A 27821-nucleotide genomic window follows, 5' to 3' on the forward strand; every position below is an offset into this window, starting at 1 on the left:
AGTGCAGTTTAGAGGATATTTGTGGCTAGTGGTTTTATTTGAGTTTCTGTAACCTTTGAAATTACTGATAACACTGATTGAGTTGTTATTGAATGGCCACCGAATATGAAGTCAAGGGAGGTTAAACTGGACTGTCTGTGATGCTTTGCCAATCATCAAGGCAGGGAGGGCTCATGCAGGTGGAGCACAGGTAGCCCTTCTATTGGCTGCAGCTCCAGCTCCACCCCCTTCCCAGGACATAAACATTTCAGCCTCAATGAACCGTCACTGGGTGTGAAAGGAAGCAGGCAGGCAAAGAGTAACACACGCAGCTGGAAAGAAACTCAGAGGAGAGAATCACTGAGGAAAGTGGCCATGGACCTGATCCCAAGCTTTTCCGTGGAAACCTGGGTTCTTCTGGTTACCAGCCTGGTACTCCTCTATCTGTGAGTATCTGTGATTCTGATCGCCTCTGTAACCTTGGACTTGGGGTGCTCATCAGGTCCCACTTTCCCTTTACTGTTTTGAGGATCAGTTAATGGAGGGAAAGTTGCTTAAGCTGTGGGTGCTACAAACACCAAAGGGGTTATTATCGATCTTAACCCAGTTCTGTTGAACGAGTAACCAACCAACACCCCCCACCACCACCACCCCGCAAGTTTTTATCTTCTGTAGCTAGGAGGGTTTAGTGACATTATTTGCTCCTGGGGATGATTGACTACCAGTTTCCATGGACCCAGACTAATCAACCAGAATCCACCAGGGGAAGATTTAAAACAACTGGTCCCTGTGCAGTGGGGTGCTATCCCCTTTCCAAGCTCTGGGGATCCTGGAGACATGAAGTAACTTGGGATTTGTCTCATGACCTTCACCTTCTGGGTTCAGTATCAGCTGCAAGAGTTGTGTAGAAGGATTGGCCCCTGTGTCACTCAGGGGTTCCTGCTTCCTTCCCTCCCTCCCCAGATGTCATTTACACAGGGCACCTTGTCACCCAGGGGCTGGAAATTGATCGCCCTTCACTTCAGATCAGCTCTTCCCCCTTTCCTGTGTCCCTCCTATGGCACCCTCTTCCAAGGCTCAATTCCCCCACCCTGTACTATGCAGAACTATCTACCCCCAAATGAGAAATCTTTAGAGGAGAGGACACTTGGCAGAAATCTTGAAATTATATTCATTTCTTTCAGCTTTTCCTCTCGTCTCTGAGAGCTTTAGCATCAGCATAGAAATGTGAGAGTTCATGTAACACATTGAAAGTTCAGAAAGGGAAATTGATTTGCCTTGGTTGTGAAGGTGATGGAAGGAACTGGGGTTGGAATAGCCCAAGTCACTCCCATTTTGGAAGTTGGTGCTCACACCTCCACCAGCTTTTCTGGAGGAAGGATCTAAACACCCAGCTGGGCTTGGCCAAAGTGCCTCTGCTGCCTCTTCAAGCACAGTTTCTTTCAGGCAGTTTTGGGGTTTATTTTATCACATAAGATTTGATGGATTTGTACAGAATATTTGGAACCTGTAAGACCTTAAAAACTAAGCTTCAAAGAAGAAAAAAGTCTTAATCAAACATTCTGGAACACTTTATGGTTATTCATTCTGTGTTGCACAATGCCTCTTTTGCTATCTTCAGGGAGGTACCTGAAGTTTGCAAGGCCCACTTTTAGCTAAAAGTGCTTGCAGAGCATGTTGAAGCATTTATACATAGCACACTTTTCAGCCATACCTTTCTAATTTGCCCCTACAGAGTTAGTTTTGGTGGCCTCGCAGCTTCATCACTAAAACCATTACCAGCAACCTCTTCCCCTCAACCTCTCTTTTCCTCCACTCTGTCAATTCTCAGAAACACCAGACTGAGAAGACCTGCAAGATTTCAAACCCCCCAGTTGTGGGATTCCACAGAGAACACATGAAGATGAGTTTCATGTACACCAGCTGTAGGAAGCACCAGCCTTAATGGCTTTTTGAGGTAGTTGGTGCACAGAGGCAGTAAACAAACTAATCTGTGATTGAGGATCTTGAAAAACATGAGTGTGCCTGGTATTGTGTTTAGCAGGTGAGTATCACAGCTTGGAGGACCAGATACCATTTGAGAAAGAATGGTCTGGAAATGGATCCTTTAGTCACTGGTTCACTTATACAGTTATAGTCAGGGAACATATAGTCAGTCACCCTTCTCTGTAGGGCAAGTCAAGCAAATTGCCTGACAACAGAGACTTGAGTGTAGCTGAAAGGTGCTCACATTTCTATGATGCCAAAGGAAGCCTTGAACACAGTTTGTATTTTATAGAAATAAGGACACTGTTATTCTCTAAGGCTTGATTATGAAGTTGGACTTAAGAAGAATTAAATCCTAAAATGGGGTCAGGACATAGAGGGAAAGAAAAGCATAAAAATCTCCATGCAAATTGTAAGAACAATGTCACAGTATGCTCTCAATAACTGTTATTTTGCAGACGAAGTTAAGCAAAACCTCATTATTGGAACAGAAAAAGAAATTTTCCCTTTCTACCTAGAATGAGAATCTCCAAATCATCTAAGAGTCAAGTTGCTAAATAAATATGAATGAATTCCCTGGAAGAATTCCAGCCTGAACCTCTCAGGACCACTCAAATTAGAAACATTTATAAAGTATTCACTCTAAGATTGGAACCATGAAGACTTCAGCTGCCTTTAGCTAATCATCATTACCTTTTATGGGTCTCATATTGGTGGTGGGCAAGGAGATGATGAGTGAATGTAATGATTGCTTTTGGAGCTGCTGGTATTATTTATTGCCTACATGTTATCTCCTTAGGTTGACTGTTCCAGTTCTGAGTCAGTGACTGGCCAGCTCCAGCACCAATATTCCACAATTCCTGTGACCTGGTTTCCTCTTTCATTTTATAGATATGGGACTTATTCACATGGACTTTTTAAGAAGCTGGGGATTCCTGGGCCGAGACCTCTGCCTTATTTTGGAAATGTTCTGTCCTACCGAAAGGTGTGTGTTGTTTGAGCTCCAGCTTTGTTTCTTATGGTGGCAAATCTCAGCTGAATAATATAGTAAAACTGTCCCTCCTCAGGAGGAAGTTCTGAGGTTTCACACTTTCCAGAAATATCATGGGCCCCACTCAGCACATGGCCAATTTTACAACACGCCTCTATTTTTAGCTGTTTAGGAGCCTCAGGTTTTGCCGCCTCAGACAGCCCAGCTCTCTAGCTGATTCAGCACAGGACTTGATGTTCCTTCTGGTGGGTATTGTGAAGAGGATTTTCTTTCTGCCAGGTGCAGATTCCCAGGAAGGCACCATCCCCTTAGTGTTAGGAGAAAAGCATGAAGAGGGTGCCTGGTCGTGGCTTATTAAGCTGCGTACACTACAGTCAGGCTTTCCCGTTGGTAGCGTAAGCTCTGGGTAGCATCTTTTTCTTCCTCCTGGATTGCTTGGTAACTTCAGTTTCTAACGCAGCCTGAGTATTCAGTGTCGGGTAATCTGCACATACTTGAATTATCTCAAGAACTACTAACGCCTGCAGTTATTTCTGTGGTTCTACTCCATTTTTGCTAACCCTGACATCTTTTGTGTTTCGAGGGGTGGAAGAAGAGCTTTTTGCTTTACTTCTGTGCCTCCAAAGAAAGCACCTTATGGATGCATCTGAGCAGTGAGTAGGTGTAACGGAGACAAGATGGTGGTTGTCTAGTTACTTCAGGTATTTAACCACTAAATAAGTTGTGGGGTTTAAAAAAAAAAAAAAGTAAGGCAGAATCACATATACAAAATCACTAGAAAGGATATGATTTGACAAAATTATTAAAAATTGAACTGAACTCAATAGAATGTACTAGGTGGCATATGGACTATGAATTCTGGCCAAGCCTTGATATTAATCCAGCTCTGATGCCTTGCCCAGGGCCTGGCCCCTGAAATGAAGGTCATGAGCTACATCCATGTGTCCAGGGGGCACAGCCTTGTGTGCAGGCTGCTCTCTGGCTCAGATTTCCTTTCCTGCAGACATAAGGCTTGTTTCTCAGATCCTGATTCTCCCAACTGAGGTCTTCATTGTCTCATTACTGCCTATGAATTTCATGAACTTTTTTCTCTTTGAAAAAGCAATAATTTATTTTCCACCTTTCCTGGATGAACTCCTTAGTAGATGCACTCCAAGACCCATGTTTCTGAGACCTTCACTTTCATAGGTAAACCATCAAATATCACAGCAGAAACTTAGTAACAGGAAGACTTTTTTCCTTTAAGCAACAGAGGGAAAATTCAGGGCAAGTGTTTAAATTGGTGTTGTTGTTTGTAGTTGTGGTAACTCTCCATCTTTTCTGTGTTGAGCTGGAAAACTAGAAGGTGATCTACTTTGTCATTCATTCATTCACTCATTTATTTTCTCATCAACACACACCCCTTAGACTTATTTAAATCTGCTGGACTAAAAAGGTCACTGGTGTCTTTAACTTCCTAATTCTTCTAGAAATCTAGAGAGGGCTCATGAGATAAACGAAAAGGCTGCTTAACAAGGAGATGAAAGTGTGTACAGGCCGATCTAACTTACCCTTCACTTTAGTTTTCTCACGAAAGACAAGGAGGTACTTAGTATTATTCACAGGCAAAGGTAAGCATTTAGTATCTGTAATAGAGAAAAGGCAAGAGTGATTTAAAATTCTCTGTTCCAATATCTCCTTTTTTTTCCTTCATTTCCCCTAAGAAGTCTCTGAATAAGAACTTCCTTCCAACTGCCAGTGGAAAATAGTAAGCCTGATTTCATGGGTTTCAAGGTATTTTTGTCCCCAAAAGAGGTAGGGTTCAATACATTTAGTTTAATAATCTAATTTTGTTTCTCCTTGCAGGGTATTTGGGAGTTTGACAATGGATGTTTTAAAAAGTATGGAAAAATATGGGGGTGAGTATTCTGGAAAGTTCCATTGGATAGACTTGTTATGATGTGGCGCCCCCCTGTGGCATGGAAGACAATATCAGTCCAGAGCTTCTTGGGATGAAGTCATCTATTGTAAAGCTTTGGAGTCTTGTTCTTTCTACCAGGGATCCCTGGTGTCAGCCAGGTGTCCAGGTCTACAGTCTGAATTAGGCCTGGAGATTTGCAGGTCATCACTTTTCTCCAGACTTTGAGGCCCAGGGACTCCTAGCATCTCTTTCTGTCCAGAGTCACTCTTCCCCCCTTCTCCATTTTTCTTTCCTTAGGTTGCATTTAATTGCATAAAATGCATTATTCCAGAACATTCTAACATGTGCCCATAAATGCATTTTTTTACCCTTTCCCACATGATTCACTTTTAATTAAAAGCCAAGACTCCTTTATTTAAGTTTTGCATTTAATATGTCCTTTTGGAAAAAGAGCTGGGGGTTACAGGTAAAGACAATAGGAAACAATTTCTGCTCAGCTTTTTACATTCTCTATAAGTACGGAGGTTTTTTTGTTATTATTATTTTTTTTAATTTTCAGCCAAGACTTTCCAATGGAATTGTATTCAATTATTGTTTTATCTACTACTTTTCTCTGACTTTGAAGAGATGTGGGATATATCTAACCCAGAGTGTCATGTGGGCTCACAGATTTTAGGAGTTTTGTAGGTTTGATGAGAGCAGCAGGAGAGGTGTAATGTAGTGATTATTTGCCAAAAGGAAGTGGGAGAAGGCTCTGCCTCTCTGAAACTCTTCATCTTCTCTGATCAAGTCCTCAGAAACCATAGGGCCCTGCTGAGTTGCCATGGCCCCAAAAGTCAATGTGATTGAGTGGACAGAACACATAGCCGTGGATCACTACTGGACCAGCTCCAACTGCCCCTCCAACATTTAATACTTGTGAGCTCTGGATAGAGTCACTTTTTCATGGTGGATCCCAGTTCTCTCATTAGAAAATGGTTCTCATGCCTGGGTGTAAGTGAGAACCACCTGGGAGAACTTGTTATAAATACAGAACTTTGACCCCACCCATCAGCATACCAAATCAATATGATCTGGGATGGGGCCAAAAATCTGAATTTTAACTGGTAGTATAAGAAATACTAAGGCTGGGGCCTCCCTGGTGGCGCAGTGGTTGAGAGTCCGCCTGCCGATGCAGGGGATACGGGTTCGTGCCCCGGTCTGGGAGGATCCCATATGCCGCGGAGCGGCTGGGCCCGTGAGCCATGGCCGCTGGGCCTGCGCATCCGGAGCCTGTGCTCCGCAACGGGGGAGGCCACAACAGTGAGAGGCCCGCATACCGCAAAAAAAAAAAAAAAAAAAAAAAAAAAAAAAGAAATACTAAGGCTGGAGTGACATCTGAATATAAAGCGTCACCCCAAACCACTATCCCTTCTCCACCCAGGTGTTTTTGAAAAAACATGATGGGAAAAAGGGAATCATCCAAGTAATATGGTCAGTCAGATGGAAGAGCAGATAAAGTGCCTCTTCAATCCCTTCCGTCACTGCTTCAACACTAAATGCACATGACACCCACTTAAACCCTCTGAGTTTTAGAATTTTGGGGGAGGGGGGAAATAATGCACTGGTTCTCATCCATTTTTATATGGGATCACAAAACCATTTGAAATTCCTGTGTGAAGTCAGAGGAATAATAGGTAACATGTAGAAAACCTTCCATTGTGTTCTAGCCATTGCAAACGATTGATAGAGGAAACAAAATGCTGGAAGACAGTGTGATTAACTTAGAGTCAACCTCATGCCAGTGTCGCATTCCCATGAACGGGCATCCTGACAGTCAGGAGATCAGGCCAAATTGGGATGTATCACATCTGAGGAGTTGGCTTTATGTGGTTAGGTGGGTCAAACGTAGGCCTGCCCTGCTGCTAATGGCTGTCACCTACACGGAGCCTGAGGCCCACTTGGGACCCATGTCAAAGAATAAATATAAGTAATGAAAAGAAAATATTTTTAAAATGAATTATACATGCTCTTCTGAATTTCTTTATTCTCTTTGTCCCTTTGTTTCAAATTTTTCTAAACTTGACGCTACCAAGGATATCTCCTTATTAGTTAATATAATATTTCCTTTTAAAAATTATGAACTAGAAAGCAAATTTTAGAAAATAGAGCAGAGAAAATCTTTCATAATCCCACTCTCACTTGTGGAGTATTCCAAATCTTCTTCCATTTGCAGACACATTTTATGTATTTATGATCAGTGGGTCTATAAGTTTCATAGGCCTTTTTCATGCTTTTGATATATCTTCAGAAATGAGTGGGTAGACGCTCCTTAATTAATTATTTTTTCATTTTTAGACAATTTACTTGCCTTCAGTTATTTACTAAGCTAACTTCCTTTTTGATAATGAAATATTTTAAACCTATAAAAGTTATGGAGAATGGCATAGGAAATACCCATGTAAACAACACCTAGACTTAACAAATGTTCTAATGTCATTTCTAACCATGATCTCTAGGAGTAAGGATTATGTAATGTCAGGATGAGAGTCTGGACTTAAGCTGTGACTCCAGCTGCAGAAACCGGATCATTAAATTTAATCACATCTCTTTTCCCTACACAGGTGTTATGAAGGTCAACAGCCTCTGTTGGTTATCACAGATCCAGACATGATCAAAACAGTGCTAGTGAAAGAATGTTATTCTGTCTTCACAAACCGGAGGGTAAGCATCCATTTTTTAAGTTTAAATATTATTTATTTATTAAATATTTATTCTGTAATAATTATAAATTCACAGGATATTGTCAAAAGAGAAAAATACAGAAAGGTGCTGTGAAGGAAACCCTTCATCCTGTTTCCCCCAAAGGTTAATATCTTGCATAATTATAGTACAGTATCAAAGTAGGAAATTGACATTGATACCATCCACATAGCTTATTCAGATTTTATCAGTTTTATGTGCATTCATTTGGTGTGAGTGTGTGTGTGTTACTCTATGAAAATTTATCATAGATGTAGATTTGTGTAACTACCACCACAATCAATGTATAGAAATGTTACTTCCCCATCAATCTCTCTCTAGCCATTCTTTTTTAGTCACAGTGAGTAGCTTGTCTTTTCCTCTTATCAGGGTCTTAGTAGAGCAATTTTTTTGTATTTTTATAGTTTATTATTTTATCCATACTAAAACACTTCATGAAATCCCTTACTGTTTTTTTGTTTTGTTTTTACATCTTTATTGGAGTATAATTGCTTTACAATGGTGTGTTAGTTTCTGCTTTATAACAAAGTGAATCAGTTATACATACACATATGTCCCCATATCTCTTCCCTCTTGCATCTCCCTCCCTCCCACCCTCCCTATCCCACCCTTCTAGATGCTCACAAAGCACCGAGCTGATCTCCCTGTGCTATGCGGCTGCTTCCCACTAGCTATCTATTTTACGTTTGGTAGTGTATATATGTCCATGCCACTCTCTCACTTTGTCCCAGCTTACCCTTCCCCCTCCCTGTATCCTCAAGTCCATTCTGTAGTAACTCTGCATCTTTATTCCCATCTTGCTCCTAGGTTCTTCATGACCATTTTTTTTTTAGATTCCATATATATGTGTTAGCATACAGTATTTGTTTTTCTCTTTCTGACTTACTTCACTCTGTATGACAGTCTCTAGGTCCATCCACCTCACTACAAATAACTCAGTTTCATTCCTTTTTATGGCTGAGTAATATTCCATTGTATATATGTGCCACATCTTCTTTATCCATTCATCTGTTGATGGACAGTTCGGTTGCTTCCATGTCCTGGCTATTGTAAAAAGAGCTGCAATGAACATTTTGGTACATGACTCTTTTTGAATTATGGTTTTCTCAGGGTATATGCCCATTAGTGGGATTGCTGGGTCGTATGGGAGTTCTATCTGTAGTTTTTTAAGGAACGTCCATACTGTTCTCCATAGTGGCTGTATCAATTTACATTGCCACCAACTGTGCAAGAGGGTTCCCTTTTCTCCACACCCTCTCCAGTATTTATTGTTTGTAGATTTTTTGATGATGGCCATTCTGACCAGTGTGAGATGATATCTCATTGTAGTTTTGATTTGCATTTCTCTAATGATTAATGATGTTGAGCATTCTTTCATTGTGTCTGTTGACAATCTGTATATCTTCTTTGGGGAAATGTCTATTTAGGTCTTCTGCCCATTTTTGGATTGGGTTGTTTGTTTTTTTAATGTTGTGCTGCATGAGCTGCTTGTAAATTTTGGAGATTAATCCTTTGTCAGTTGCTTCATTAGCAAATATTTTCTCCCATTCTGAGAGTTGTCTTTTGGTCTTGTTTATGGTTTCCTTTGCTGTGCAAAAGCTTTGAAGTTTCATTAGGTCCCATTTGTTTATTTTTGTTTTTATTTCCATTCCTCTAGGAGGTGGGTCAAAAAGGATCTTGCTGTGATTTATGTCATGGAGTGTTCTGCCCATGTTTTCCTCTAAGAGTTTGATAGTGTCTGGCCTTACATTTAGGTCTTTAATCCATTTTGAGTTTATTTTTGTGTATGGTGTTAGGGAGTGTTCTAACTTCATTCTTTTACATGTAGCTGTCCGGTTTTCCCAGCACCACTTATTGAAGAGACTGTCTTTTCTCCATTGTATATCCTTGCCTCCTTTGTCATAGATTAGTTGACCATAGGTGCGTGGGCTTATCTCTGGGCTTTCTATCTTGTTCCACTGATCTATGTTTCTGTTTTTGTGCCAGTACCATATTGTCTTGATTACTGTAGCTTTGTAGTATAGTCTGAAGTCAGGAAGTCTGATTCCTTCAGCTCCGTTTTTTTCCCCTCAAGACTGTTTTGGCTATTCAGGGTCTTTTGTGTCTCCATACAAATTTAAGATTATTTTGTTCTAGTTCTGTAAAAAATGCCATTGATAATTTGATAGGGATTGCATTGAATCTGTAGATTGCTTTGGGTAGTATAGTCATTTTCACAATATTGATTCTTCCAATCCAAGAACATGGTATATCTCTCCATCTGTTGGTATCATCTTTAATTTCTTTCATCAGTGTCTTATAGTTTTCTACATACAGGTCTTTTGTCTCCTTAGGTAGTTTATTCCTAGGTATTTTATTCTTTTTGTAACAATGGTAAATGGGAGTGTTTCTTTAATTTCTCTTTCAGATTTTTCATCATTAGTGTATATGCAAGAGATTTGTGCATTAATTTTGTATCTTGCAACTTTACCAAATTCATTGATTAGCTCTAGTAGTTTTCTGGTAAAGTCTTTAGGATTCTCTATGTATAGTATCATGTCATCTGCAAACAGTGACAGTTTTACTTCTTTTCCAATTTGTATTCCTTTTATATCTTTTTCTTCTCTGATTGCCGTGGCTAGGACTTCCAAAACTATGTTGAATAATAGTGGTGAGAGTGGACATCCTTGTCTTATTCCTGATCTTAGAGGAAATGCTTTCAGTTTTTCACCATTGAGAATGATGTTTGCTGTGGGTTTGTCGTATACGGCCTTTGTTATGTTGAGGTAGTTTCCCTCTATGTCCACTTTCTGGAGAGTTTTTATCATAAATCGGTGTTGAATTTTGTCAAAAGCTTTTTCTGCATCTATTGAGATGATCATATGGTTTTTCTCCTTCAATTTGTTAATATGGTGTATCACATTGATTGATTTGCTTATATTGAAGAATCCTTGCATCCCTGGGATAAACCCCACTTGATCATGGTGTATGATCCTTTCAATATGTTGTTGGATTCTGTTTTCTAGTATTTTGTGGAGGATTTTTGCATCTATATTCATCAGTGATATTGGTCTGTAATTTTGTTTTTTTGTAGTATCTTTGTCTGGTTTTGGTATGAGGGTGACGGTGGCCTCATAGAATGAGTTTGGGAGTGTTCCTTCCTCTGCAATTTTTTGGAAGAGTTTGAGAAGGATGGGTGTTAGCTCTTCTCTAAATGTTTGATAGAACTCACCTAAGAAGCCATCTGGTCCTGGACTTTTGTTTGTTGGAAGATTTTTAATCACAGTTTCAATTTCATTACTTGTGATTGGTCTGTTCATATTTTCTATTTCTTCCTGGTTCAGTCTTGGAAGGTTATACCTTTCTAAGAATTTGTCCATTTCTTCCAGGTTGTCCATTTTATTGGCATAGAGTTGCTTGTAGTAGTCTCTTAGGATGCTTTGTATTTCTATTGTGTCTGTTGTAACTTCTCCTTTTTCATTTCTAATTTTATTGATTTGAGTCCTCTCCCTCTTTTTCTTGATGAGTCTGGCTAATGCTTTATCAATTTTGTTTATCTTCTCAAAGAACCAGCTTTTAGTTTTATTGATCTTTGCTATTGTTTTCTTTGTTTCTATTTCATTTATTTCTGCTCTGATCTTTATGATTTCTTTCCTTCTGCCAACTTTGGGTTTTATTTGTTGTTCTTTCTCTAGTTCCTTTAGGTGTAAGGTTAGATTGTTTATTTGAGATTTTTCTTCTTTCTTGAGGTAGGCTTGTATAGCTATAAACTTCCCGCTTAGAGCTGCTTTTGCTGCATCCCATAGGTTTTGGATCATCGTATTTTTGTTGTCATTTGTCTCTAGGTATTTTTTGATTTCCTCTTTGATTTCTTCAGTGATCTCTTGGTTATTTAGTAATGTATTGTTTAGCCTCCATGTGTCTGTGTTTTTTACGTTTTTTTCCCTGTGATTGATTTCTAATCTCATAGCGTTGTGGTCAGAAAAGGTACTTGATATGACTTCAATTTTCTTAAATTTACTGAGGCTTGATTTGTGACCCAAGATGTGGTCTATCCTAGAGAATGTTCCATGTGCACTTGAGAAGAAAGTGTAATCTGCTATTTTTGGATGGAATGTCCTACAAATATCAATTAAATCTATCTGGTCTATTGTGTCATTTAAAGCTTGTGTTTCCTTATTAATTTACTGTTTGGATGATCTGTCCATTGGTGTAAGTGAGGTGTTAAAGCCCCCCACTATTATTGTGTTACTGTCGATTTCCTCTTTTATAACTCTTAGCAGTTGCCTTATGTATTGAGGTGTTCCTATGTTGGGTGCATATAAATTTATAATTGTTATATCTTCTTCTTGGATTGATCCCTTGATCATTATGTAGTGTCTTTCCTTGTCTCTTGTAACATTCTTTATTTTAAAGTCTGTTTCATCTGATATGAGTATTGCTACTCCAGCTTTCTTTTGATTTCCATTTGCATGGAATATCTTTTTCCAACCCCTCACTTTCAGTCTGTATGTGTCCCCAGGTCTGAAGTGGGTCTCTTGTAGACGGCATATATATGGGTCTTGTGTTTTTTTGGGCGGGTGGTTCTTGTTTTTGTATCCATTCAGCAAGTCTGTGTCTTTTGGTTGGAGCATTTAATCCATTCATTTTTAAGGTAATTATTGACATGTATGTTCCTATGACCATTTTCTTAATTGTTATGGGTCTGTTTTTGTAGGTCCTTTTCTTCTCTTGGGTTTCCCACTTAGAGAAGTTCCTGTAGCATTTGTTGTAGAGCTGGTTTGGTGGTGCTGAATTTTCTTAGCTTTTGCTTGTCTGTAAAGCTTTGGATTTCTCCATCGTATATGAATGAGATCCTTGCCAGGTAGAGTAATCTTGGTTGTAGGTTCTTCCCTTTCATCACTTTAAGTATATCATGCCACTCCCTTCTGGCTTATAGAGTTTTTGCTGAGAAATCAGCTGTTAACCTTATGGGAGTTCCCTTGTATGTTCTTTGTCATTTTTCCCTTGTTGCTTTCAATAATTTTTCTTTGTCTTTAATTTTTGCCTATTTGATTACTATGTGTCTCAGCATGTTTCTCCTTGGGTTTATCCTGTATGGGACTCTCTGCACTTCCTGGACTTGGGTGGCTGTTTCCTTTCCCATATTAGGGAAGTTTTCTACTTTTAATCTCTTCAAATATTTTCTTGGGTCCTTTCTCTCTCTCTTCTCCTTCTGGGACCCCTATTAGGCAAAGGTTGTTGCATTTAATGTTGTCCCAGAGTTGTCTTAGGCTGTCTTCATTTCTTTTCATTCTTTTTTCTTTATTCTGTTCTGCGGCAGTGAATTCCACCATTCTGTCTCCCAGACCACTTATCTGTTCTTCTGCCTCAGTTATTCTGCTATTGATTCTTTAGTGTAGTTTTCATTTCAGTTATTTTATTGTTCATCTCTGTTTGTTCATTCTTTAATTCTTCTAGGTGTTTGTTCTTTAATTCTTCTAGGTTTTTGTTAAACATTTCTTGCATCTTCTCGATCTTTACCTCCATTTTTTCCCCAAGGTCCTGGATCATCTTCACTATCATTATTCTGAATTCTTTTTCTGGAAGGTTGCCTATCTCCACTTCATTTAGTTGTTTTTTGGGGGTTTTATCTTGTTCCTTCATCTGGTACACAGCCCTCTGCCTTTTCATCTTATCTATCTTTCTGTGAATGTAGTTTTTTTTCCCCAGGCTGCAGGATTGTAGTTCTTCTTGCTTCTGCTGTCTGCCCTCTCCAGATAGCTATTTCTCTGGAGCTTCAAGAATAGGCTCCCAGATCTGGTCAGTCACCTTGAGACAGTGCCAATAAGACTCTGTGTTTTGCTTTTGACTCTAGTTTCTTGGTCCAGTGGGAATTATGAAAAATGCCATCTCTTTGTCTGAGGATGAACAATGGAAGAGGATACGAACATTGCTGTCTCCAGCCTTCACCAGCGGAAAGCTCAAGGAGGTAAGAAAAGAAGAGGACTTTCAACTAGAAACTTAAGGAATGACTCTAGGGACAGGTAGAAAATAATATCATAGTCCCTTTCCAAAGAGAAGTCTGCTGAATTTGAGTTTTCTAATGATGGTCTTTTATCTTTACATCCTAGAAGAGACATTTTAAGATTCCTTATAAAATGCCACTTACTGCTCCATGCTTGGGAAAGCCAGGTCCTTCTAGGACTTGAGTCTGCATTTAACTTCAGGTGATGTTGTACTTTGTATCTAGATGTTCCCCATCATTAGCCAGATTGGAGACATGTTGGTGAGGAACTTGAAGAAGGAAGCAGAGAAAGGCAAGCCCATCAACATGAAAGAGTAAGTAGGGGTGAAGCTGCTGGTACCTGAGCTCCATTGAGACCCTCCAGCTGCCTGCCATGGAGCCAGATTCACACTGCTGAGTTACTGTAGTGACCAGACAGAAGTAAGTATGTGGTGGTACCACTCCAATGGGCCACCCCAGAATGAGTGGTGGCTCGCCAAAGAAAGCAGGGCAGCCAGGAGAGAAAGGGTCTTCTCCTGTGTACATGAGCCAGGGTGAACTTATCTGCTTAACTGTCACTTTGGATATTCTGGAAGACAAAAACACATAGTTTAGAAAGGAGAAACATTGTTGTGCACAGTACTAAGTGTAGAGGGTGTGGAGCAGAGGTGGGGAAGGCTCTTCATACATATTGGCAGGCAGTGCACTGGGCAGGAATGTTACAGTATGGAACTTGAAACAACTTAAATCTCTTCACAGTTTTCCTGAGGAAAAGGCTAAATATTAATTCTTAACCACCATTTGTTCTTCCTTCAGCCTCAAAAGAGAGAAGGCCCTGTACAGGCTATGGGTAGAGTGATCATAGCATTTGTTGTCTAAACTGAGATTTTTTTTTTAATTCTGCTGTAACAACAGGTATAAACTGAGAATGTCCTGGGAAAACTGAGGACATAAGATCACTTAGCTATGGGATTCCCTAAGTCAAATTTGGAGTAATTTATTATTTTTTTAACTAGAAATATTTTTAGTTCTTACATTTCACAGAAATGAGTCTGCCCTCAGGTCAACCACAGACCACTGAAGTTGAGGAAGTGTGGGTCTTTCAGGATCCTTAGCAGGGGTGTAAGACAGTGAGGGATGATGTTCCTGGCAACTCAGAACAGGGTGCCGCTGTTCTGTAATTCACTGAAGAGGAATCAGCTCTAAGTGCACGTTCTATGGTGAGGCAAGACCCAGATCAACGTCCCCTTTCTTGACTCCCCCAGGATGTGTTAAATTTATACCCTTGGTTCTGCTCAGACACAGTCCTTATACACTTATTATTGCCTGTAGTCAAAACACTACTGTCTGATTACGGGTGTCTATCCCTCTATGACTGAGTTCCTTGAGTTTGTGGGGGGGATGTCTAACTTGCCTTAGTGTCCCCATCCCTCCTGGCACAGGGCCAGCTGCATCACTGGCACCTCAGACACACCTCATGAGTGAGTGATAGTAGCACAGACTCTTCCATGGTCCAACAGGTGGTTCTGAAAGAGTGTGGCTCTTTACCTGCCTTGTCTGGGCATCTGATTTTACATGCACTTCTTGTTATATGTGTTGAGTAAGGAGAGTAAAGAGGTGTTGACTTTAGTTGTTCATATCTTTCTCTACTCAGCTTCTTTGGGGCCTACAGCATGGATGTGATTACTGGCACAGCATTTGGAGTGAGCATTGATTCCCTCAACAACCCACAAGATCCCTTTGTGAAATATAGCAAGAAGATTTTAAAATTTAATCTCCTCTCTCCATTAATTCTCTCAATAAGTATGTGGACTACTTTATTCCTTTTTCTTTATTCCTTCTTCCATCCCTCCTTCCCTCTCTCCTTTCCTCCCTCTCCACCTTTCTTCCTTTATCTTTCTTTTTTTAAAACTATTTTTGTTTTTATTTATTTATTTTTGGCTGAATTGGGTCTTTGTTGCTGCACGCAGGCTTTATCTAGTTGTGGCAAGCAGGGGCTACTCTTTGTTGTGGTGCGCTGGCTTCTCATTGTGGTGGCTTCCCTTGTTGTGGAGCATGGGCTCTAGGCGTGTGGGCTTCAGTAGTTGTAGCACACGGGCTCAGTAGTTGTGGCTCGTGGGCTCAGTAGTTGTGGTGCATGGGCTTAGTTGCTCTGCAGCATGTGGGATCTTCCTGGACCAGGGCTCGAACCCATGTCCCCTGCATTAGCAGGTGGATTCTTAACCACTGTGCCACCAGGGAAGCCCTATCTTTCTTTTTTAAATAATAGCTTTATTGAGATACAATTCACATGCCATATAATGCACTAGTGTAAAATGTATAATTCATTGGTTTTTACATCCTACCTATCCATCAACAGATGAAATGGACAGGCAAAATATATACAACATTCAATATACACAACTGGATATTGTATGTGCATGTGTGTACATATACACACACATATATATGTGTGTATATATATACATATATATGTATATATGAGAAAGCCAGGTTCTTCTAGGACTTGAGTCTCCATATATATATATATACATATACATATATATATATACATATACATATATATATACACACACACACACACAATTGAATATTATTCACCCAGAAGAGGAAGAAAATCCTGCCATTTGCAACAAAGTGGAAGGACCTAGAGGGTATTATGTTAAGTGAAATAAGTCAAACAGAGAAAGGCAAATACTTATATGTAGAATAAAAAAAAAACTAAACTAAAAAAGAAGAAGAAGAAGAAGAAAACCAAACTCATAGAAAAACAAGATCAGATTTTTGGTTACCAGAGGTGTGGGTTGAGTGGTGGGAGAATTGGATAAAAGTGGTCAAAAGGTATAAATATTCAGTTGTAACATAAAAAGTACTGAAAGTGTAATGTACAATGTGAGTATAGTTAACACTGCTGTGTGATATATTTGTACATTACTAAGAAAGTCGATCATAAAAGTTCTCATCACAAGGGAAGATATTTTTTTGTAACTATATGAGGTGAGGAATGTTAACTAAACTTACGGGGTTAATTTCACAATATACGTATGTTAAGTCATTATGCTGTACCCAAACTAATACAGTACTGTATCTCAACTATAACTCAGTAAAGTTGAAAAAAAAAGGGTTTTAGTACATTCAAAGATATGTGCAACCATCACTACAGTCAATTGTTGCACATTTCTGTCAACTCACAAGCCCTGTACCTGATAACTATAACCTCTCACTCCTCTTAGCCCTAAGCAACCACTAATCTACTTCCTACCTCTATAGATTTGCTTATTCTGGACACTTCGTATAGATGGAATCATATATGTGGGCTTTTGTGGCTGGCTTCTGTCACTTATCATGATGTTTTTCAAGGGTAATCTAAATTGTAGCATATATCAGTACTTCATTTCTTTGTATAGCCAAATAATATCCCATTATATGGACATTCTGCATTTTGTTTATCCATTCATCAGTTGACAGACACTTGGGTCATTTCCAGCTTTCGACTATTATGAACAGTGCTGCTATGCCCATTCATGTACAAGTTTTCGTTTAAATACCTGTTTTCAATTCTTTGGGTATGTAGTCAGAGGTGAAATTGCTGAGTTATATAGTAACTCTGTTTAACTTATAAGTAACTGCCAAACTGTTTCCCCACAATCTTTTTTAGATAAATGTCTATTCAAATATTTTGCCCATTTATAGTTGGATTATATTCAATACTTCTGTTGTTGAGTTGTAAGTGTTCTTTATATATTCTAGGTAAGTGTCCCTTATCAGACATGATTTGGAAAGTTTTTTTTTTTCCTTTCTGTATGTGTCTCTTCACTTTCTTGATAGTTTGCTTTAAAGTGCAAAATTTTTAATTTTCATCATGCACAAATTCTTTATTTTCCTTTTTTTCTCTGTGCTTTTGGTGTCATGTCTAAGAATCCATTGCCAAATCTGAGGTCATGAAGATCTACCCATTGGTTTTCTTCTAAGAGTTGTATAGTTTTAGCTCATATGTTTAGGTCTTTGATTTATTTTGAGTTTATTTTTGTATATGGTGTAAGGTAAGGGTCTATTTCATTCTTTTGCATGTAGCTATCCAGTTATCCCAGAACCTTTTATTAAAGACTATTTTGTCTCCATTGAATGGTCTTGTAACCCTTCTCAACATGCAGTTTACCATAGACAAGTGGATTTATTTCCAGAGTCTAAATTTTATTCTATTTATCTATATGTCCATTCTTATGCCAGTATGACATTGCCTTGATTATTATAGATTTATGATAAATTTTGAAATCAGCAGTACGAGTCCTACAACTTTATTCTTTTTTTTTTTTTCGAGATCGTTTTGGCTCTTCTGTGCCCCTGGCAATTGCATATGAATTTTAAATTCAGCTTTTCAATTTCTACAAAGAAGCCAGCCAGAATTCTGATAGGGAATGCGTTAAATCTGTAGAGTTGCTGTCTTGCCAATGTTTAGTATTCTTATACATGTACATGGGATGTTTTTCATTTACTTAGATTTTCTTTATTTCAACAATATTGCAGTTTTCAGGGTAGATGTTTTGCACTTCTTTTGTTAACTTATTCCTAAATATTCTTTTTTTATGTTATTATAGAGTTATTTTCTTAATTTCACTTTTGGGATATTTATAACAGTGTATAGAAACTGAATTGATTTTGTATATTGACCTTGTTTCCCGAAACCCTGTTGAAATTGTGTATTAGTTCTAATAGGATGTTAGTGGATTATTTAGGATTTTTTATATACAAGATCATGTTATCTGATGGTAGAGGAGTTTTACTTCATTTTCTATACGGAAGCATTTTATTTCCTTTTGTTGCCTAATTACCCTGGCTAGAACCTCTAGACTGGAAGTGATGAGAGAGGTTTCCTAGTCTTGTTCTTTTTTTTCCTTCTTCAAATTATACATATGTATTTTATTTACACTTTGTATTTGATATATTTCATGATAAACAATTTTTTTCCATCTTAACCATTTTTTAAGTGTGCAGTTCAGCGGTATCAAATACGTTCACATCGTTGTGTAAAAATCACCTCTGTCCATCCCCATAACTGTTTTCATCTTGTGAAACTGAAGCTCTATACCCATTAAACAATAACTCCCTGTTATTCCTTGCCCCCAGCCCCTGGTAACTACCAGTCTACTTTCTGTCTTTATGATTTTCCTAGTCTTGTTCTTAAACTTAGGGAAAGTTTAAGCTTAGGGGAAGCATGCAGTCTTTCATTATTAAGTATAGTGTTAGCTTAGTTTTTCATAGATGCCTTTTCTCAAGTTGAGGAAATTCCCTTCTGTTCCTGTTTGTTGAGTATTTTTATCACAAGAGAGTGTTGGGTTTTGTCACATGCTTTTTATGCATCTATTAGATGATCATGTGGTCATCGTTTTTTATTCCTTTGACATGGTTTATTATAATACTTTGTATTCTTGGGACAAAGCCCACTTGGTTATGGTGTATATCACTTTTTATATGTTGCTAGATTCAGTTTGCTAGTATTCTGTTGAGGATTTGTGCACCCATGGTATAAGATATGTTGGTCTGTAGCTTTCTTTACTTGTGCTGGTTTGAATGACTGATTAATTGATTGATTGCTTGATTGACTGATTGAAGCAAAGTATAGTGACTTTATTAGGAAAACCAGTAGACCAGGAAGATGGTGGACTAGTGTCCCAAAGAACCATCTTATCCAATTTGCCTGGTTTTAGTACAGATTCATACAATTTGGAAGTGTTCCAACATCTTCCACTTTTTGGAAGAGTTTGTTTAAAAAAATGGTGTTAATTCTTTAAATATTTGGTAGTATTCACCATTGAAACCATCTAGACATGAGCTTTTCTTTGCCAAACTGTGGGTGGTTTCTTGATTACTAACTAAAACTTTGTACTTCTTATAGGTATATCAGATTGTCTATTTCTTTTTAAGTCAGTTTCTATAGTTTGTGTCTTTCTAAGAATCCATCCATTTTATCTAAATTGTCTAATTTATTGCCATACTGTTGTTCATAGATTACTTTTTTGTCTTGAAATAAAGTTAATTTACAATGTTGTGTTAGTTTCAAGTGTACAGCAAAGTGATTCAGCTATGCAGACACACACACGTATATGTATTCTTCTTTTAAATTAATTAATTAATTAATTTTTGGCTGCGATGGGTCTTCGTTGCCACGCACGGGCTTTCTCTAGCTGCAGCGAGTGGGGGCTACTCTTCACTGTGGTGTGCGGGCTTCTCACTGTGGTGGCTTCTTTTGTTGCGGAGCACGGGCTCTAGGTGCACGGGCTTCAGTAGTTGTGGCTCATGGGCTCTAGAGCGCAGGCTCAGTAGTTGTGGCGCAGGGGCTTAGTTGCTCTGAGGCATGTGGGATCTTCCCAGACCAGGGATCAAACCAGTGTCCCCTGCATTGGCAGGCAGATTCTTAACCACTGTGCCACCAGGGAAGTCCCTGTATATGTATTCTTTTTCAGATTCTTTTCCTATAGGTTATTACAAGTTATTGAGTATATGTAGATTTCTTTATAGTCCTTTTCATTTTTAAAATGTCAGTAGCAATTTCTGATGCTAAAAATTTGAGTGTTTTCTCTTATTTTCTTGGCCAATCTATCTAAAAAACCTTTTCAAAACATCAACTTTTGTTTTCACTGATTTTCTCCATTGTTTTTTATTCTCCTGTTCATTATAGTTTCTTCACTTATCTTTACTATTTTCTACCTTCTGCTTACTTTATGTTTTGTTTGCTCTTCTCTTTTCAGTGTATTAAGGTGGAAATTTAGCTTCTTGATTTGAGATCTCTGTTCTTTTAATATCTAAACATATAGCCATAAATATCTCTCTGAACACCACTTTTGCTCCATCCCATCAGTTTTGGTATATTGTGTCTTCATTTTTATTTATCTAAAAGTAATTTCTGATTGCCTTTTGATATCTTCTACAACCTATTGGGTATTTAAATGTGTGTTATTTAATTTCTACATATTTGTGTGTTTCCCAATTTTCTTTCTGTTATTGATTTCTAATTACATTCCATTGTGGTGGAAAGACACACACCATATTATTTCTATCATGACTATTATTTTTTAAACTGCACAATTAATTGAAGTAACAGATTACAGTCTGGTTTATCCAAAGAGATGCTAGTCCAAGAATTAAAGGCCATGAGGTCCCAGAATGTAATCCAGTTCCTTTGGTCAATCCAAAGATGCAGAAGGGGCCACTGATCTCACTGTTGTAGTGATGGCCCCTATATGTGGACTTGGCCTTGCTCAGTCATTGGCTTCAAAGTCTGAGCAAAGGTCATAGAGGCAATGGGTCATGATCAAGTATCCTGGTGGTTTTACTTTTTTGATTGGTAGAGCAAATTATGATTGCTCCAAGTAAACTTTGCATTTTCACTGTGCTTCCTTTTATCTTTTTCCCTACAGTATTCTTTCCATTCCTCATCCCAGTCTTTGAACTATTAAATATTACTCTGTTTCCAAAAAGTTCTGTGAATTTTTTAACGAAGTCTGTAAAAAGGATGAAAGAGAGTCGCCTCAAAGATAAACAAATGGTAAAGTCTGGTGGTGGTTACATGAGGGGGTTCACTTTTTGATAATTTATTGAGCTGTACACCTATTCCTTATGCATATCTCTACATTTTTTAAAGGTAGGTAGAAAACTATAGAGTTTAGAATCAGAGGGCTCTAAAATTTGGGAGGAATGAATAAGGAGGAAGTTGGGGAAGGAAATAAGAGTATGAGCCAGAGAGCAATATTTAAATATAATAATAGGCATGCCAATTAGTATGTCACTGCATAAATATTATTGAGATAAGGAGTTTACCACTTTTTTTCAATAAATGGTTAAGGGATAAAAGTTACTGATTAAAAATGATTTCACTGGTATTTCACCAAATATTAGCTTGGCAAAGAATCACTTCAGTTCCAAGCTTCCTATTTCACAGGTTGTCCAATGGAAGGCCCTGTCAGGCACCTGATGCAGTGTAGTCATTTTAAAAGCTGAGTCCACTCATAGTTGGAGTGGACAGGAGTCTTCTAAGGCCAATGAAGCCACAAGTGGGTTAACCCAGATTTGCCTTCATGAGGGCTGGAGGCCAGCACAAGTATGTCTGCAGGTCAGGGGACAGGGCTGGGTACTCAGGATGTCACTGAAGAATGTGTAGCATTCTGGAAGGGTGAAGGGCTTGAAGATGCTTCTACAAAAGCTGCCAATGAACTCTGAAAATATCAGGGGATTAATTTATGTGGTCATTCATTAAGAATTAAAGTTGCAGACAAGCCTCTTAGACAGCCTCATCTACCAGAGGGCAGACAGCAGAAGCAAGAAGAACTACAGTCCTGCAGCCTGTGGAACAAAAACTACATTCACAAAAAGATAGACAAGATGAAAAGGCAGAGCGCTGTGTACCAGATGAAGGAACAAGATAAAACCCCAGAAAAACAACTAAATGAAGTGGAGATAGGCAACCTTCCAGAAAAAGAATTCAGAAAAATAATAGTGAAGATGATCCAGGACCTCGGAAAAAGAATGGAGGCAAAGATCAAGAAGATGCAAGAAATGTTTAACAAAAACCTAGAAGAATTAAAGAACAAACACCTAGAAGAATTAAAGAATGAACAAACAGAGATGAACAATAAAATAACTGAAATGAAAACTACACTAAAGAATCAATAGCAGAATAACTGAGGCAGAAGAACAGATAAGTGGTCTGGGAGACAGAATGGTGGAATTCACTGCCGCAGAACAGAATAAAGAAAAAAGAATGAAAAGAAATGAAGACAGCCTAAGACAACTCTGGGACAACATTAAATGCAACAACCTTTGCCTAATAGGGGTCCCAGAAGGAGAAGAGAGAGAGAAAGGACCCAAGAAAATATTTGAAGAGATTAAAAGTAGAAAACTTCCCTAATATGGGAAAGGAAACAGCCACCCAAGTCCAGGAAGTGCAGAGAGTCCCATACAGGATAAACCCAAGGAGAAACATGCTGAGACACATAGTAATCAAATAGGCAAAAATTAAAGACAAAGAAAAATTATTGAAAGCAACAAGGGAAAAATGACAAAGAACATACAAGGGAACTCCCATAAGGTTAACAGCTGATTTCTCAGCAAAAACTCTATAAGCCAGAAGGGAGTGGCATGATATACTTAAAGTGATGAAAGGGAAGAACCTACAACCAAGATTACTCTACCTGGCAAGGATCTCATTCATATACGATGGAGAAATCCAAAGCTTTACAGACAAGCAAAAGCTAAGAAAATTCAGCACCACCAAACCAGCTCTACAACAAATGCTACAGGAACTTCTCTAAGTGGGAAACCCAAGAGAAGAAAAGGACCTACAAAAACAGACCCATAACAATTAAGAAAATGGTAATAGGAACATACATATAGATAATTTACCTTAAACATGAATGGATTAAATGCTCCAACCAAAAGACACAGGCTCAGTGAATGGATACAAAAAGACCCATATATATGCCGTCTACAAGAGACCCACTTCAGACCTAGGGACACATACAGACTGAAAGTGAGGGGTTGGAAAAAGATATTCCATGCAAATGGAAATCAAAAGAAAGCTGGAGTAGCAATACTCATATCAGATGAAACAGACTTTAAAATAAAGAATGTTACAAGAGACAAGGAAGGACACTACTTAATGATCAAGGGATCAATCCAAGAAGAAGATATAACAATTATAAATTTATATGCACCCAACATAGGAACACCTCAATACATAAGGCAACTGCTAAGAGTTATAAAAGAGGAAATCGACAGTAACACAATAATAGTGGGGGACTTTAACACCTCACTTACACCAATGGAAAGTTCATCCAAACAGAAAATTAATAAGGAAACACGAGATTTAAATGACACAATAGACCAGATAGATTTAATTGATATTTGTAGGACATTCCATCCAAAAACAGCAGATTACACTTTCTTCTCAAGTGTGCATAGAACATTCTCCAGGATAGATTACATCTTGGGTCACAAATCAAGCCTCAGTAAATTTAAGAAAATTGAAATCACATCAAGCATCTTTTCTGACCACAATGCTATGAGATTAGAAATCAATTATAGGGAAAATAACATAAAAAACATAAACACATGGAGGCTAAACAATACACTACTTAATAACCAAGAGATCACAGAACAAATCAAAGAGGAAATCAAAAAATACCTAGAGACAAATGACTACAAAAACACGATGATCCAAAACCTATGGGATGCAGCAAAAGCAATTCTAAGAGGGAAGTTTATAGCTATACAAGCCTACCTCAAGAAACAAGAAACATCTCAAATAAACAACCGAACCTTACACCTAAAGCAATTAGAGAAAGAAGAACAAAAAAACTCCAAAGTTAGCAGAAGGAAAGAAATCATAAAGATCAGATCAGAAATCAATGAAAAAGAGATGAAGGAAACAATAGCAAAGACCAATAAAACTAAAAGCTGGTTCTTTGAGAAGATAAACAAAATTGATAAACAATTAGCCCGACTCATCAAGAAAAAAAGGGAGAAGACTCGGGCTTCCCTGGTGGCACAGTGGTTGAGAGTCCGCCTGCCAATGCAGGGGACACAGGTTCGTGCCCCAGTCCAGGAAGATCCCACATGCTGCGGAGCGGCTAGGCCCGTGAGCCATGGCTGCTGAGCCTGCATGTCCGCAGCCTGTGCTCCGCAACGGGAGAGGCTGCAAGAGTGAGAGGCCCGTGTACCGCAAAAAAAGACTCAAATCAATAGAATTAGAAATGAAAAAGGAGAAGTAACAACTGACACTGCAGAAAAACAAAGGATCATGAGAGACTACTACAAGCAACTGTATGCCAATAAAATGGACAACCTGGAAGAAATGAACAAATTCTTAGAAAAGCACAACTTTCTGAGACTGAACCAGGAAGAAATAGAAAATATAAACAGACCAATCATGAGCACTGAAATTGAGACTGTGATTAAAAATCTTCCAACAAACAAAAGCCCAGGACCAGATGGCTTCACAGGTGTGGTGTGATGAATTGGGAGATTGGGATTGACATATATACACTAATATCTATCAAATGGATAACTAATAAGAACCTGCTGTATAACTAACTAAATAAATAAAATAATTAAAGTTGGAGGGAAAACAGGGACTGATGTCATGAATCTTTTCCTAAGCAAACAGGTATGACAGGAGAGAGAGCAGATAACTCTTTAGTTAAGAAGCTGTTTCAAAAACCAGAGAAACCAAAGATCGGAGAGAGTGAGGACCAAAAAGCAGTTGGACATGATGGCTGGGTTTCTCTCAGGGAAACATCATGCTCTCTAAGATTTGTAGGTGGATGTTTTGGTCACTGAGGACTTAGTCAGTACTGGTCAGCCTTCTGCTCTTTAAGGGGCCATATTCTCAGGAAAGAAGTGTGAAATATGCACTCCTGATTTACTTCTGTCTTCACAAGTAACTTTCTGCCATTGACATTTCTCTTTCTGTTTCCAGCATCGAGTGGATTTTCTTCAGCTGATGATTAACTCCCAGAATTCCAAAGAAATTGACACCCATAAAGGTAACCAAGGAGAGCTTCAGAGGGGCCACTGTCGGTGGGGCGCAGAGCTAGGGGGTGGTTTTGAAAATGTGCAGGAAGTTTTCCAGGCAGCTGGGGATTTCTGCCAAGTTGAAGGAAGACACATGGTCAGATAGAAATGGTAGCCAGAGATACTTCATAGGTGTATGCAGGCATAACTTTGTTCAGAGCTCGAAGGGCAAGTATAACAAGGATGTCATGCCCATCAGTCAGTCATGGTCTGTGGATCACCTACAGCCTCTGGGGAACTTGTTTCCAATGTCAATTCTCAGGCTCCTCTGGACCCAGTGAGTCAGAACCTCTGCCTGGAAATTTGCATCAAGACTTCATCCCATCAAGAGTCACATTGCCCCAGTGTTGGTTGCCCCTTAACTTGGAACACTTGGTTAAAGTTGTGTTCGCTAGCTTAGTATACTGTAAAGTTCAATTTTTTCCTTTGTCATTAACAAGTACCTTATGGGAGAAGCCTTTGAGACTGGAAATATACTGTTTCTCTTCAAACTGTCACCCACTAGTTTTACCATCCATGGATGGTTTTTGACTGAAACCATTGTTACTGTGGTGGTTGCAATATGATGACTTTCTAATTCCATCATTCTTCTGTATTTATGAATTGATGTTCTTTTGTAGGGAGAGCTCTCCATTCTCCCCCAATCATTTATTTGTTTATTTATATCAGCATGATCTCATGTATAACTAAAAGTTACTCTCTTACATCATTCTTCATTTTGATTTTCAGTTTCTTTCAGTTTTGTCCACTGGAGCTTTCTCAAGTGCGATCTTGTATTCTCTTTTCTTTTCTTCTTTCTTCTTTTTAAATCTTTTTTTTTTAACAGACTATTTTTTAGAGCAGCTAGGTTCACAGCGAAGTTGAGTGGAAAGTACAGAGATTTCCAGTATATACATCCTACCCCAACTACACACAGCTCCCCCACTATCAAAAGATGATACCAGAGTTGTGCACTTGTTACAATCAATGAACGTACATTAATACATTATTATCACCCAATGTCTATAGTTGACCTTAGGGTTCATTCTTGGTGTTGTACATTCCATGGGTTTTTGACAAATGTATAATGAGCTATATCCACCATTACAGCACACAGAGTATCAAGTATTCTTTAATCTATCAGTTTTTGGGAACTTCCTCACTTTCTGATGTAAGACAGTCCAGGTTTCTCTTTTATTTCCCCTGAGTAGCCCTGGAATCAGCCATTTTTTCCCAAGGAACTCTGGTTCCCTTTAGTGAGAAATGGTATTTAGAAATCAAAATCTGGGATCTTAGGAAGGCTCGTTGCTACTAGGGTTTCTTTGCTTCTATCCTCTCAATGGACAAAGTTAAGAACATCAGATATATTTATACAAGACTGATGAACATAAGGATTTCTATATCACCCATAACCAGTGATACAAACAGCCTTGCTCTTTCAAACAAGAAGTCCCTGATCTTTAGTTTATTCCATGACATGAATACTCCCATGTGGTTAATTTCAAGCTATGAATGGTTTGACAACCGTCTCACAAGATTCTTGAATTTTAAAAAATTGTTCCTGAGCAGGGACGAGCTGATGCCAGCACACCACTATAAATATATCTAAAACTATGTGTAGATCTTTTTCACACTCATTTTGTAGTGTGTGTGTGTGTGTGTGTGTGTGTGTGTGTGTGAATTGCTTGGTTGGGGCAGGTACCACGTTGATCTGAGTGCTCTAAGTAACTAAAGGTCCTACTTCAGTCCCATCAAATAGATAAGAGCCTGATCACGCTTGGTCTCTTGGGAGAAAATAAAAAGAGAGACCTATTTATAATTACATGGGCTGTTTAGTGAGGCTAAAGGAGAGCAAAGAGAGGGGGTGTGTACTGAGAAGATGACATTCAGGCCATGATTGAATAAGCATTGCTAATTCCACTCCCTGGCCCCTATTTTTCTATATTGCGTGCTGACTAATACCCTTCTAGGGAGACATTTTTCCTTCTGCTACTTTAATGCCATTGATTAGACTAGGGTCAGTCACAACTCTTTTAGCTTTTAGTCAATCTCTGTAGTTTCTGTACATATCTGAGATCCCCCAGAGAAGACTTATGCCCCAGGTCTTCCATTGCCTGATGCCTGTCAAATGTATAATCCATGCTTCTCAGGCCAGGTTTTGCTCGCAAATCATCACATATCGTGAAAGTTCTGATTCTGTAGTTCTAGTTTAGGATTGAAGACTCTGAATTTCTCATAAGTTCCCAGATGTTGGTGATGCTCATGGTCCATCAACACACTTTGAGTAAAAACAGCCTTATGTTGTTCTAAGTTCCCACAAACATGTTTAGATAAAAAGTAACTTCATTTTCCCTATAATATAGCCTCAGTCTTGTAAAATCTGCCAAAGAATCAAGTTTTACTTTAGCTAGAATAATTTAAATTATTCTGGAAGAGAATGTTACCCCATATGAATTACAGCTAAAGCACTTTTAGGATTATCCAAGGGACATACTAATAGTACTGTGTAAGTCAGACAAAATTGCTGTCTCTTGAAATTACCCAGCTGTGCCGTGAGGGAGGTGGCATAGTCAGCAGCAGGGGCCAAGGAGAGTATAGACACTGGGGAAAACTGGATTCAGACAGTTCTTGCTTTTTTCTGGCTCTTTAAGGAAGACATGAGAACACAAAGCACTACCAGTTTAATTTTCAATTGCTTTTACATTTTCCTG

At 38.6% G+C, this 27821-nt stretch overlaps 1 protein-coding gene across 1 annotated transcript in view; it reads left to right on the plus strand.

Moving 5' to 3' along the window:
* Positions 1-296: 296 nt before the first annotated feature.
* LOC309817275 (cytochrome P450 3A28-like) overlaps positions 297-27821 on the plus strand; it is a 43721-nt gene continuing 16196 nt past the window's right edge. Inside the window, exons 1-9 of the mRNA XM_082645438.1 lie at positions 297-425; positions 2857-2950; positions 4802-4854; positions 7460-7559; positions 13435-13548; positions 13810-13898; positions 15218-15366; positions 20982-21109; positions 25037-25103. Of these exons, the coding sequence (XP_082501564.1) occupies positions 355-425; positions 2857-2950; positions 4802-4854; positions 7460-7559; positions 13435-13548; positions 13810-13898; positions 15218-15366; positions 20982-21109; positions 25037-25103 (865 nt within the window). The 5' untranslated portion in view covers positions 297-354. The remainder of the gene's footprint in view (positions 426-2856; positions 2951-4801; positions 4855-7459; positions 7560-13434; positions 13549-13809; positions 13899-15217; positions 15367-20981; positions 21110-25036; positions 25104-27821) is intronic.

This window comes from Mesoplodon mirus, assembly GCF_964341445.2.
Source record: "Mesoplodon mirus genome assembly, chromosome: 15".
Taxonomy (NCBI): Eukaryota; Metazoa; Chordata; class Mammalia; order Artiodactyla; family Ziphiidae; genus Mesoplodon; species Mesoplodon mirus.